This window comes from Melopsittacus undulatus, chromosome 2 (genome assembly GCF_012275295.1).
Source record: "Melopsittacus undulatus isolate bMelUnd1 chromosome 2, bMelUnd1.mat.Z, whole genome shotgun sequence".
NCBI lineage: Eukaryota > Metazoa > Chordata > Aves > Psittaciformes > Psittaculidae > Melopsittacus > Melopsittacus undulatus.
The window spans coordinates 83,796,503-83,810,982 of NC_047528.1; the positions used below are offsets into that span (position 1 = coordinate 83,796,503).

Here is a 14,480-nt window from a genome sequence, read left to right on the forward strand (position 1 = left end):
TACCTGCACAGACACTTGCACCAACACCAAGGTGTGAATGCATCAATGAGTAACAGCAGGATGGTGGGAAAGACAGTTGTTAATGTTGTAAATATTGAATGTAGGCAAAAAACATACACAAAGCCCTTTCAGAGTATAATAAATTCTTCCTAAAGATAATACCTCATTCCTAACTGAAAGCAAACGCCTGTAATTGAAAGTACCTGAACCTTAGCTCATTCAGATCTTAAGACTCCCAGGCATATGCAGGGTGAAAAAGGACTCCCAGCAGGAGATGCCTACTGCACCAGGATGGTTGTGTAAGGCATAGCCACCATAAATATCTGTCAGTGTTCAGGCTTTGGACTACCACAGCAGTAGACTTAATCAGATAGTTTCAATCAGAAACAAATAAATGATCCAGTGAAAATTTTGGAAAGTAGTACCTTCAGTTCTTCCCTGCTTAAGTTGGAAGGCATAGATTGTCTCAGACTATGCTTTTAGTACTTTGCCTTATTTTAAGCAATGCAAATAAAAAAAAATGGAAAAAAATGGCCTGACTTGTACTAATATCTTTCTTGTAGATCCCTGTTGTCTCTTAATAAACAGACCATACCTATTTAGCTGTTCAAAAATTCAACTCACTGATCATATGGAACAGTCAGCTACCTTGCAGCACAACCTCCTTCAGGAGAGCAGTACAGAAGTAGGAGAAGAGCAATCAGGAAGCTTACCATATTGAAAAAACATGTACTGCTTTAACATTAGTAGTTGCAACTAGACCTTTAGGATAGACTGTCTTTCACTGTTTTTTTAAGCCAAGTATGCAGAACCACCAGAGAAAATTGAACCTCTAAAGGCAGGGGTTTATACAGCATAGACTAGAACAACGTAACAGCTGAGGGAGGTTGAAAAATCAAATCAGCTGAGGAAAAATATGAAAGGCTTTGAAAACAAAGGCTACTTTCTCCAGCTGTATCCCTTTGAGACAAATCCATACTTTTAATCCAACAACTGTCAAAGGCTTTAAATAAACACTACAATTTCCACTTCCAAGTCTCCACAGGAAAATCTCCTTCTACATCAACCTCAAAGATTTGGTTTTGGATCTATCCCTTGCTCTTCTCAACAGCTGCCAAGCCTGTACTCATTAAGACTACCTACTTGGTATATATACACTGTAATTCCCGAAAAGGATCTGAACTGAGTACATCCAGTTGCACTGTGAAAACCTCAGACCCTCTCGCTTCACAAAAGAATTCACGATTCAGTCTGACACCAAACACAGCACTCAGGTCAAAGCAAACAGGCAGCCATTTAAAAGAATGCTGAAACACCCCCACATAATAGATACATCATCCTCAAGCCCTCTAACAGCCATCTGTTACAAGCCTCACTGAAATAATGAAACATTAATTTTCCTACCTGTGACTGTGGAGCAGTGCATTGAAAGCCAATCCATCAGACCAGCTACTGGTGAAATTGATAACATTGACCTGTGGGTAATTACGAGTCGATTGGCGGACCCAGCTCAGCAGAATCTTTTCACTGTTTGTCTGCTGCAGTCCAGCCATGATGTTTTTCATTACATCTTTGACCTGCAATAAGAGGTAGAATTTCATCACTGATTGAATTTGCTCATTAGAAGCTGCCTTTGGGTTGGCTTTTTTTTTTTTCCCTTACACAAAACCCCTTGAGTTGCTTAGATTTAAGCCTTAAAGAAAAACTTCCTTAATAACTAAAGAACATACTTGGTGTAATAGTTTAACAATAGTGGCTAAGTCTGAATGATTACAGAAAATGGATATTGACTTGTTGGTGGCCATTGCTGATGCATTCAGTACATTTATCCCTCTACCATGTGAAGCATCCCATGCATGAACAGAGAAGGCACATTTGTTTCCATCACTTACTGACACAGGGTTCGTTCAAACTAAGTCTTTTTCCTTGTGATTTTCTTTGCTGTGGAAGTACACCCTTGGTTAACGTGATACACTACTGCAAAAGCTGGTAAAATGATGAAAAACATTCTTCTTTCACTGACAGAGTTGAAATAAGCACCAAGGCAAAATAAATGTGCATGGCAGATAACATTTTTGACTTAAATGTGCAAACTATATTTGCATACATGCACTTGGATGAAAAGTGAATTTCATTGCATGCATTAAAAGGGTATTGTATATGATTAATTTTTAATTTTTTTAATGAATAGTTAATGTTCCTTTTTCATTAAGGAAAGCTGAGCTAGTTATTATTTTACAAAAAGCCATTAATCCTGAGGGCGTCTAAAAATATTACTCTAGCGTTGAACATAATGCAGTGGATTATATATTTCTTAGCAATTTCTTTACTAGTGAAAGAGCATGCAAAATTTCTATTAAGAATTCTATAATTTATTTTCCTGTAATCAATTTTAAGTCACCGCTTTCTCTATATATACTGTAAAGATTTACAGGTCTTTAAAATACTCTCTAAGATACAATTTAAACTCATTTAAGCTTATTGCTGCTTATTTGTTCATGGAGTATATAATTTCACTACTCCACTTGAATTGCTTTGCATCTGACATCAGTTGAAGAACAACATTCAGTGCAGAAGCTACTTTGTGATAAAAGATGGACCACTCTAAAATTGTGTCCTAGTTGTTGAAAGTCAAAGATGAGTTGTGGGAATGATGAAGATCAAGAAAGGTAGGCAGGCATTTAAAATACTGAAGTAAAAAGGTATGAACTCATCCTCAAAGTTGGGGTCACTTCCTATTCAATGAGAAATGGTGGAAAACTCCACTTGTAGATCTAAAGCCACTTGTCCTCCAAGGCACCCAGAGGGAGAATGCCGTCCCTCCCACCAGGTACCTTGGTGGCACCACAAAACACAGTGCCACATACACCATGCCACAGTGCTGCAGGCAAAGCACCATGCTGCCTGCAGAATGGCTGGATCTTGAAGCAAGATCAGTGTCTGAGCAGGGAAGTGCTGGTTGACACTGAGGATAGAAGGAAACGTTTTGAAGGCTTCTCATTTATGTTGAACAGTAGTAGGCAGACACATGTTCATGTCAGCCTGAAGAGCTTTTGGATGAATAAGCTCCCTCAGCATCCAGCTTCAGAAACTACACATCATGTCTAGTAGAATTTGTTTCTTGCAAATGAGTTGCAGATGACCTCTTGATAGTAATTTCTTTGTTACTTCTCTGCTCTAATGCAGTATTTCCTAGCAGGAAAAAAGGCTTTAAGGTGTAGAAAACTGACATCCACAAAATAGAAATACTTGCATTTCCTGGGGAATAGACCAATACTACAACATAAGAAAAGATTCAATTTGGAACAGAATGGGAGAAAAAGGGCAACACAGACACCACCAAGATGACTTCCAAAATGTCAAACTGCCAAATGGAAAGCTGTGAACAGAAGAGTTATTCTCATCACCACACTGAAATATTCGCCTTATGTATATGGCTATCATTTTGCCTTTTTACTGAAGAAAGTCAATATTTTGGCTATGACTTACATAGCAGCATTTCTCTGTTGTTTTCACTACAATATGTCCTATAAAGCTAGAAAAAAACAGAAAAAAAGTTCCCTATTTCAGTGAATGATGAACATGTGATTTTTTAATAGGAATGTTTAGTTTTTACTATAAAGACTTCTAGGTTTTGTTTCTCACCATTTTTGTTTGTAATGCTATGAAAAACTTGTAGATTATTGCTTTGGAAACAGAGCCAACACAAATGGACAGACTCTTAAGCCCAGATTGATATAAAAACACACTCAGAGTATCTGTATGCTAGTTCTTTTTTAAATTTTGATTTTACTGCTGTCTCAGAATTTATTTACTTAAGTGTCTTCATCTACCATGTTTCTTATAAGATCAGTACCATAAGCCTCTCACCCTTTCTAAAGATAAAAAAAGGTAAATAAACCACATCTGCTTCAATAAATTGTCAGAGTAGCATCTTTCTAGCATTCTAAAATAATTCTTGGAAGGATGGGCCAGCAGTGAAAAGCAACAAATGTAATTATTTTATTAAAATATAAAAGTCACTCTTTTTAAGATATTAAAAAGAAAATTGACTATGAAAGTTATATATCCACGTTGCCTTTTCCTATCCATTTTTCTAACAATAATTTTATTATATATTCTCTTGCAACATCTGACTGGGAAAATAAGAGTCAAAAGGCCTGCTTCTAATGCTCTGAAAACTATTTTATCTTCTTAAGTTTCTTAATATCCTAGACAATATGTAAACAGAGTTCCATAAAATTTGCAGATTGAGGACATTATTTGTAATGCTTGTGTTTACTTTATAGGTTGTGGCCATACAATAACAGGAAAAAAGATCAGTGGAATAAAGGTACTTCATGAAAATTAAGAAGCAGTACCACTCACCTGCCAGTGGAGAATTATATTCCAGACCAAACCAAGGGTCAGCTTATGATTTCCATCCACAATGTCTGAGCTCCCAATATTTACCAAATCAACCTATGAAAGAAGTAAAAATATATTCATATAAGATTAATAGCAAGTCTAAGAGGTTGGTATTATACTTTCTTTATGGCAAGGGAGATGGAGGGATGGGCCAGAGTAAATCTCTCATTTGGTTTTTGTTATTTAGTAAGAATTAAATTAAAGTTTTATAGATTAAACAATTAATGTCCTAGTAAAAAGAATGCAGTGATCTAGACTTCCAATTATTCCAGTTATAGCATGTTGTGAAAACTTACAATTAAAAGTAGTAGTTAAAAATAACTCAAAAATCTTTTACATTATCTCTACAATTTCAAATCACAAAACTGATGAGTGACACAAAAAGCCTCTTAATTATGCTTCATACTACCTTGCATAATACACTCTGCTGAAGGCTACACACACACACATCTAGACACCGTAAGAACCTACAGACCTAAGATATCTTTCTACATATTTAAGTTCCAACAGAATTTAAAGGCAAGGCAGGAGGTGTTCTGGAATACAGAAGAACAAATTATTGTGATCTAAGCAAATCTTCTCCACATTAGTTTTTCCAGTATTGTTTTTTCCATAACTATATTATGCATCAGCGTTTACCAACCTGAAATATTCTTTCCTCCTCAGTGAAGTGATCCTTCACACTACCTCACTTTTTATGTTATCTAAATAAAGAAAGCCAAATTCACAGATGTGAGTGTAAGATGATAGAAGCCGAGACCTGTACTTTTGGATGGAAACTATGAATCTAAAAATTTGCATCCTCGCTGTTTCATAGATGTGTTTTTTTTTCATGCTCAGAACTAATATTTATATAGCAAAGTACTCCATTCCTTACCAAATTACAGTCTGCATATCTCTGAATGCTATTTGAGGTTGCATCTGTAGAATGACTAAAGGTTTAGCACATTCAAAACAAGCCTCAACTCTTTACTAAAAGTTCATAACTTTGTACTAAAAGCGTAAGAGACTGGTAATTTATTGTAACCAACTGTGTCTTGGAACATTTCTCAGTGGAACTTAGACATTATATCCTAAATTTCAAATAGGGTCCACGCAGCAAGTGACCAACTACAAAGCTTACTGGGCTATCACCTACATGTTCTATGGGCCAAATCACTCTTCTGTTTTTGGAAACAGAAGCCTGAATACATGGAAATTACATATATCTTACTGAAAAAGAGGAACACTTCTCAGCTTGCCTTAGTGTTGCCTGAGGCTACACCGGGATACCACCCCACCCCAAAACTGTACAAAAAAAAGAAAAAAAATCTGTAAAATTGATTGACTAGAAGCAGCAGCATTTTCAACTTGTTACCACCTAGATGACTGCAGACCCTCAGAGCAAAGATGGCACACACTAGCAGAAAAACTTAGATTAGTCACAGTCTTTAATAGCTTTAGAACCATTAATTTTACTTTTCTGAAGTCCCATAGAAATCCCTCTTGAAAAGATTTTGAAGGTTGAGGACACAGAGGCAGATCTTTGGGCTGCACACTAATTTGGTATAGTATGTATATGCACACTGTACTAATGTTCGTATTGTGTATAGCTTATAAAGTTTTCATTACACGAATATAACGGCCAATGGATGAGCATTTCAATTTCTAAAAGGATGTTTTTCCTTCTATATTCTGCAAATTGAATATTCTTTTTTCTTTCTACATTTGAAAGAGATTATTGCTGTGCTCTGGGAACGGAATAAAAAGTACATTAATGGATTTAGCTGGTACATAGTCAATAAATCCTTTTAAAAGCATTTACTATGAAAATCTGTAACCAAATTCCAGGTATGCTATCAAAACTTTCTTGTACACTGCAAAACATCATATCATGGATTTTTTTCAGCAGTGCCAAATATTGCAGATTTTGAAGAATTGGAAGCTTTTTCTTCTACAAATTTACATTAAATTCCATTAAAAAAAAAAAAGAAAAATCATGCTGGAGGTCTTTATGCCAGTCTTATAAGGTCACTTTCATTTATGCACAAATCTTCAGACAGATTACCTTAGATTTATAAAATCAATAGCTTTATTCAGCAGCTGAACTCAAGCATGTTTAGTGACCTACTGCATCTATCGAAAATATAATATGCAGCACAGAATACATTATCGGTGTTCCATCACATCTTAATGTTAAGTTTAAATGAATGTAATAGTTTATTTCTATTTATTCTTGAGGAGAAGATATAACTTGCTGGCCACTGAAAATATCTGCTAAAGTTATGGGTCCATTAGAATGCTTACGTAAGGAAGATATGAGAATATTTACTCAAAAATGATGCACAGGATACTGGCTTGAAAAGTCAACCCTGACAAAGTAGAATGGAAAGTGGTTTTGATATGATTCATTTTCTTACTGTTATGAACCATAAGGAACAGACAGCAATGAAATTTTACCAGAAAGATTTCTTACAGGAAAAACCTCAGGTTTTCAGGCTTCATAATCATCAGAGCTTATGAGTAGATATTTTGATAGGTAACACCTTCTAACCTGCTATGGATGAACTCTTGTAATTAACCTCTAAAAATGCATTTTAAACACCATACATTACCAAAGAAGCATGCATGCTGATCTGGCTTGCGGTAGCACCCATTATAGATATATTGTTCACACACTTGCTGGCAAAAGATTTTAAACTCTGACATACATTCCAATTTGATGCTGAATGATAAAGTATCCAAGTCATATTAATAAAACTGCCTTGACTCCAGTAATTGTATACTATAGGCCAGAGTTTGATCCAACACTTACAAAGCATTAAATATGCTATCTAAAGGATATTCTGTCTGACTGATTACTTACATTATATCTCTGCAAAACCTGAAGTGCTTTGTTGACATTGTTCAGAGCATGAACTCTTGTGGACCCTTTTTCTTTTGCCTACAAAAAAAATTAAAACAAACTTGACTGCCCAAAATCAGAAATTATAAGTAACTCAAATTTTATATTACACCTGCAGTTTTCCACTTAATAAGTTTATGACAACAGTGATCATATTACCATACATTGCGCATTTGTAGCTTCTCAATATGAAGTAAAGGCAAGTGTGAAACAAACTGGATCCACAGTTGGAAGGTAATGTGGTACCTTGACAGTTGTCAGTGAATGCATCACTGAAATGTGTAGAAAATCGGATAATTCAAATTGTTTCTATTATGATTAGTCATCCTCTCCGTGGCAGAATTTAGGAATATTACCATGACAACTAAGCAACAACACATCAGCTTGCTTGGTATTTATTTACAAATATATTCTCTCAAGATTTTCAAACTCCCAGACTGTTTCATTACTCTTTTACGAGACAATTTCAGAGAAAGATCCCAGGCTCAAATAGTTCAGGCAGGAGCACAAGAGAAGATATACAAAAATATGTGTGGAGTATCCTTTAAAATTTCCAGGTTAATAAGAGCAAGCTGTTTTTCAATTTTCAGACATTTACAACTTCAATACATGTTCCACATATGTGAAATTTGCTAGAAAAACATTCTAATTCTACACATTGAATTCTTTTTGTTGTATTTGGCACAAACTCCTAGTGATAATTTCTGACTCCAGCTAATATCTATGTCTTAACAAACCTTGCCTCTGTGTTGCTTCTCTTTGCCACACTTCCTTAACAAATACATAGAACAACCTAGGACATTTTAATTTCAAATATATGCCTACTAAAGGCTTACTGTCCAATACAGCTCTCAGTTTCAATGTTTTCTCAATTTCAAATGAAAGTAAAAAAACCAAAACCAAAACCTCAAAATAGTTTTTGCACACCCTCCTTAAGAGTAGAAATTAATAAATACAACCTACCACAATTATCACACCAAAAATACCTCAATATTCAGTAAACATGTTAATATACACATACAATTTTTTGGCCTGTAAAGCATTCCAGGAGCTCCAGAAGTCTTCGTCCATCTCGAAAATCATTAAAAATATCTTCAATGTAACGTCTTCCAAACTGAAACGGAATAACGGCTTTAGTTAGTGCAAACATCAAAAAGAAAAGGAAGCATGTAATTGCCTGTGTAAATATACTTTGCTAATTACATAATAAATATGAAAAGTATGACACAAAGTAAAGGAGTAAAATATCTTACAACTAACTAGTAGGATTCTTTCACATACATCCATTTTCAACAAGGTTCTGCTGCATAAGAGAGATTGTTGCCTACCTTATTTCAAGTACTTGGTAAAGAACATACAGCCCTTACTCCCTCATAAAATTATACTATTGATACACTTTGTGAGAAACTTCTGCAGATCCAAGAATTTATAATTTGTGTATATACCATTAATCTAAACAATTAGGCCAAAACTAAATACTAAGAAAGACAAAACACAAACTGGACTTGGTAATTCAGGTGCAATTCAAAAGAAAAACATGAAAAATATTTTGCAACCATCACCCCCACCAACCCACAAAAAAAAAAACCAACAAAAATACCCCTAAAACCCAGAAAGTGATATCAAGTTTAAGTACATAGTAGGCACTCTTTCATGTGGCATAAATAAACTTGGAGTTACATATTAAAAAATAAGCCTCAGGCATATTCTAGTGATGATCCAAGAAGCATATATATGTTAATAAGGCATACTTGGAATTGTACTGGATGTAGGCATCATTACAGTAAGTAGCTAAAACACAGTTCAGATTTTGTACACAGCATCAGCAAAAGACAAAAGGAAGTAGTTGGGGGTTTCCCCTGAGTATCAATGGTAAAGCTGATTTACCCTTTCTAAAATGCATTAATTTTTTAAAATATAGAAATACAATTTTGTATAGTTTAGTCACTGTGCAATATGTGCACTTATAAATTCGGACATATTTTTCTATGTCTGAAAGCTATTGAGAACCACCAATAAAAAACAGGGATTATTTTGTGCAGTGTCAAGTAGATTCACATGTCCACATTATTTCTAATTTGTGAAGTTTCACAGATGCTTTGATTGATTTGAGAGGAAGCATCTGTATTTTAATTTGCTAGAATTGACATCATGCTGACCTACATTTCACATCATTCATTTTCATCACAGAGCAATGTAGAATTAGGAATTCATATTACACAAAAAAAACATTTGCTTTCCTGTCAGCAGTGTTGTTCTGGTACTCACTGCAACACTCATTAGAGGTAGCTGGAAATTTAATGAAAACCATATTTTTTCAGAAAGTATAAATCCCTGCAGAAGATTTCTTAAACAGAGAACAGATTCAAGCACAATTTCTAGTGTTAAGACTAATTTTTACCTCCATCAATAAATATTTACATGTACAGCACAAACTTTAATGCTATTGGTTATTCTGGCATGACTCTTCATTTCTCTCTGACCATCTGAGGCAACAGCTCTTTTCAGCCCCTTCATTTTTCAATAAGGTCTTGTTTCTGATTCATGGAATAAACAAATTCAAACCACCAAAAATATTCTAGGGCAGTGGGAATCCTTGTTTCCTAAACTGTTTTCACACCTTGCACAAACCATTCCAACTAAACTGATTTCTAGTTAACACACATGCTGCCACTTGACTACCTAAAATATCTGAAAACAGTATTGGATAGATTCACATATGATTTACCCACCCTACTCAACCTCTTGAATTGTCTATTTAATAATAATACTCAGCAAATCTATTTTTTGCCTTGCATTTAATATGAGAAATAGCTTTGATAATATGTTTTAAATAACGGCATGAACAATCATGACATTATGAAAGTCACATCACGCACAGTATTCCTGAAGTTGGCTATTACTTACTCTGTATAGCACAAAATTAAAATCAAATATATGACTAAATCAGAGATACTTTATTTCGATACCTAATCTTTCAGAACAAAAGCCATTTTTTTTGCAGAGAGAAAGCACAAGACCTATGCACTTCCAAGGGAACATTTTAACATTCTTTAAAAAGTTGATCAATAGACCCTTCTGTAACGCTATGAACGAGCTGTGCCCATAATGTTACTGAATCACTCTGGGAATAGGAGGACAATGACATTTTGATAATAGACTATAATTACATTACTTTGTATCATAAGGGAAAAATAGAACTAGCCTTCATAACTGCCTGTGTGTCTGCCTTTCTTCCTTCTTGCAGGATTTAAGCTATTCATAAAGTTTAGGTTGAAATGCATCTAGGACAGTCAAAAATTCTCATTTTCAATTTTTTGGTTTGTTTTTTGTTTGTTTTGGGTTTTTTTTAAAGACTTCAGAAATAAAATAAAGGCACAGCATGGTAGCATCCCCAGAAGGACATATTAATTACAGGTGTAATACAAGTAAACCTTAAATCAAAAGTTACCGTTGATTTTTTAGGGTCTTGGAAGTACACCTTCCATTAATCAGCAGCTAAAAATACCTCAAGACACCCTACACTACTGCCACATATATCATTCTTAACCTGAATAAGGTTGCTATTTTTCTGGCAACAGGGTAATTAAGCCTTCTTTCTCAAATAGAATGAATGTCTTCACCAGACTGACATTGCAGTAAGTCTTCAGAAAAAAAGGGCTCAAAGATGCATTAAATATATTCATTTTGACTTTAAAAAGTGTTTGTTAAGCTGAAGTATGAATCTTTGAAAACAATTTAAAAAAAAAGCATGGCTAGTCAATGATTTGCTGAAATAAATGCCTAGTCTTTTATTAGAAATTCCTGGGGAAAATAACCTTGCTTAAAACATTTTTCAGGTTGTGACCTATAGCCAGGACCTTTTAACTACTAGAATGAAAATGTTCAGAAGAATCTCCTGTGCATTTCTATGCATGTTGATTTGTTACTCCCCCTGTATTACAAATTTATCCAAACCCAAATTTTTAAAAATGCCCAAAGCAGCTGCATGCTGTATTCTTGGTTTACATAGTTTTTCTTCTTAAAAAACACGCTGATGGAACAGGTGGGGAAAATGAGAAGGACTACAGAACAGAGGAAGGACTGTAGAACGCAAATTGGTCAGTGTGCTACAAGTTTATCAACCCATAGTTTGACTGGCAGTAATATGAAACTAGAGAGAATTGTATGATCTTAATCAATATATAAGCAACTATAATATAAATCAAGTGGATAAGCAAGGTAATTATCATCTCTCCCCTACTTGCTTATTTTTTGTTAGACAAACAATTAATGAAGGGATCTGGAGAACTGGAAAGACAAAAAGGACAGTGAGAAAAAATGTACAGAATAAAGAAAATATTAACAACTGTACAACTGAAATTAAAAAAAAGAAAAGCAGAAATTACTTTCTGTGAGTAAGACTAACAAAGAAAAAACCTAACCTATAAATTTCTTAGAATCTTCATGACTAGAAAGACTCAAGGGACTTATGTATATGGCAGTTTTATATATTATTTTAACCTACTGTCTTCATTTTAAACAAAGGGCAAACCACAGACAATTTGCTTGGCTTCACTGATATGCTGTTGGCTGCAACTGCTGATCTTTACATAAGATAAGGGGAACTGAAGGAAATCCAAGGGATCTATCTTAAAAATACCCCACCAAAAATGTGATAGAGAAGGGAATATAAGACTCCTGTTTTATCATGGATGAAATTAAACCTGAACTTAAAGAAGGACTAAGGAAGGAATTCACAAAATGTATTTGTAAGGAAAAGAAACACTACACTACCATGGTCAACTTCACAAGCCTCAGTCTTAGAATTACTGGGTAACACACAATTAACATCTCAGGAAAACACGGGAATTTAATATTCCCCTATGTTTTACAATAGAGTGAAGCATACTTTGCATATTTCATGTTATAACTCAACTGCATACTAATATGTACATGCATGTACATATTCAAAAATGCTGTCAGTACTAATAAGACTGAAATAATATCTAAAGTGTATTTTTCATTTTCCAAATTCACACAGCAACTGGAACAATCTTATGTCAAAAAAAGTTACTTAAAAAGAGAAAAGCAGATGGAAAGACAAAAAGAGAAAATCAGGAAATCAACTGAACATATGAACTGACAGATTAATGTAGTTGTAATTTTTTTTGTGTAAATGCATTCAGATATCTGAAAACATCAAGCTCCATCTTACTAATCTCACCTTCATTGTCATTCCTATTATCTTCTTTCCCAAAAGCCTATAATAGACATAGTTCTCTCTATGTAAATTTAAGAAATAAATCTTATCAAACAAGTAAATTATTTAATCACATCATTCATCAGACAGATTATGGAAGAAGTTAATATTGTGAGAAGTGAATATCCCATCAATAGCCAGTATTCCATGAAAAGCTCTCTATTCAGGGCTACATGGAAGCCAGTAATCGTGACAGCAGTACAGAGAACACCACCAAATAATTGAAAAATGCCTTGACTAGAGAAGACACAAAGCATCTGTTCATAACATTGCCCTTCCAAAAATTATGAATCAAAGCTCCAAAAAATCTCATTAGCATAAAACTGTTAGTAGACATTATGTTGTAAAAATCAGCATAAGCAAATCCTACAATAAGGGAAAACAGACTGAAGGAAAAGGAAGCAGGAAGGGAAGGAGTTGGTAAAGAAGGCAAAAGGAAAGGAGAGTAAGAGGATTAAGAAAAAGTAATAAATTGTCTCTCATGAGCACAAAGTGTAGAAATGTACTTCAATTTCTTGAGAATGTACTTCCATTTCATAAACCATGAGATTTATAAGCACCCAAATTTTCAAACACTGGGTCCACAATAACAACTCCAGCAAAATACATGATAACAGAGTTATCAAAACACGGCAAACTGAGGATCTGTAACACATATAATTTCATAAAAATTTCATGGTACTTTTCCAATTTTTTTTTCAGAAAATTACAAAGGGTAAAACCTGGGCTGAAGAAGAGATTTCTAACTTTTCATTTTCCTTTGCAGATATGTATGCATTTAGATTACACTTCTCATTTGAGGGCAGACTAGACTGTAAGATTATTACAGTAAGACAAGTTAGATGTTATTTCTTATGCATTTTACAGTATTATTGGCTTATTATTACCAGTTCATCTGGGGAATCTAGCTACCAAATATCACAGATGGAGAGAGAGAATAAATTAAAAGAGGAAAGGCATTGTAAAGACATGGAATTCAAGGTTAGGCATGACACCAGACAGAAGATTCAAGGTTTTATTAGTGTAAATAGGAAAAATCAGCTTACAATAAAACTACTAGATACAAAAATCCTTCAGACTTCTGGGGCAGATAAATAACTGAGAACTTAGGTTGGGAGAAGACTTGTGCCTCCATCAGAGACAAGAAAGTCAGACCACAGAGTCTGGAAGGGAGCTGCAGTGTAGTCTAGCTGTGCCCAAATCATGACAGGCTCTGGAACAAAGAACCAGAGGTACCCTACAGTTTGGCTAGGACCTGAGGCTGCAGAACCAGCACTAGAAAAATTAAAAGCCAGGTACAATCCAGGAAGGTGGAAGGAAATAAGTTACAAATCTCTATGTAACTTTTTAAAGTAATTGTCTCAAGTTCAGTTTGCAAATTTTGGTTTACAGATGTTACCCTTACTGAAACTTTAAAGAATCAGCCTGTTCTTGCAGTCAAAATATTTGATGCCTCACTCTGTGAAGCAATAAAGAAAAGCCATTGAGCTAATCTTAATAGATCTTTTAAGTCAATTTTAATAAAAGAGGGATTACTAATACTTCCTCTTGCTCTGCTAAGTATATTAAAGGTTGAATTTCTCTTCCCAACATCCTTGTTTACAGTTTGTTCAGTTCTGCAGGGATGTTCCATGAAAGCAACTGACATTTTCTTTCACTGATGCCAGATTACAATTACAACAGCAAAAGATATTGTCCCAGCCATGAGGGAAGAATGACACACCAGGCATAGCTTAATTAGGCCATTACTGACTCACAGGGGGCACTGAGCAATAACTTGAGCCATACAAGCCATCCTTTCTTCCTTCACTCTTTTCTCCTGTTAGAACACGAGGCTTCCATTCTGTTGCAGAAACTCTATGATGGCCAGCTGGAAGTCAAACACTGCACAAGCGGTTTGCCTCTCCACCATCAGAGCTCCAATCTGTCTCCCAGCATTTCTTTTTT

At 34.8% G+C, this 14,480-nt stretch overlaps 1 protein-coding gene across 2 annotated transcripts in view; it reads right to left on the reverse strand.

Annotated features, from left to right (window-relative positions):
* DMD (dystrophin) overlaps positions 1-14,480 on the reverse strand; it is a 1,017,291-nt gene that overhangs the window by 813,896 nt on the left and 188,915 nt on the right. Inside the window, exons 3-6 of one of the 2 annotated variants that reach the window (XM_034074486.1) lie at positions 8,313-8,405; positions 7,253-7,330; positions 4,369-4,461; positions 1,405-1,577 (exon numbers count right to left, since the gene is read on the reverse strand). In XM_034074486.1, the coding sequence (XP_033930377.1) occupies positions 1,405-1,577; positions 4,369-4,461; positions 7,253-7,330; positions 8,313-8,405 (437 nt within the window). Of the gene's footprint in view, positions 1-1,404; positions 1,578-4,368; positions 4,462-7,252; positions 7,331-8,312; positions 8,406-14,480 lie in introns of those variants that run through there. The other variant, XM_034074485.1, reaches the window with a different exon arrangement.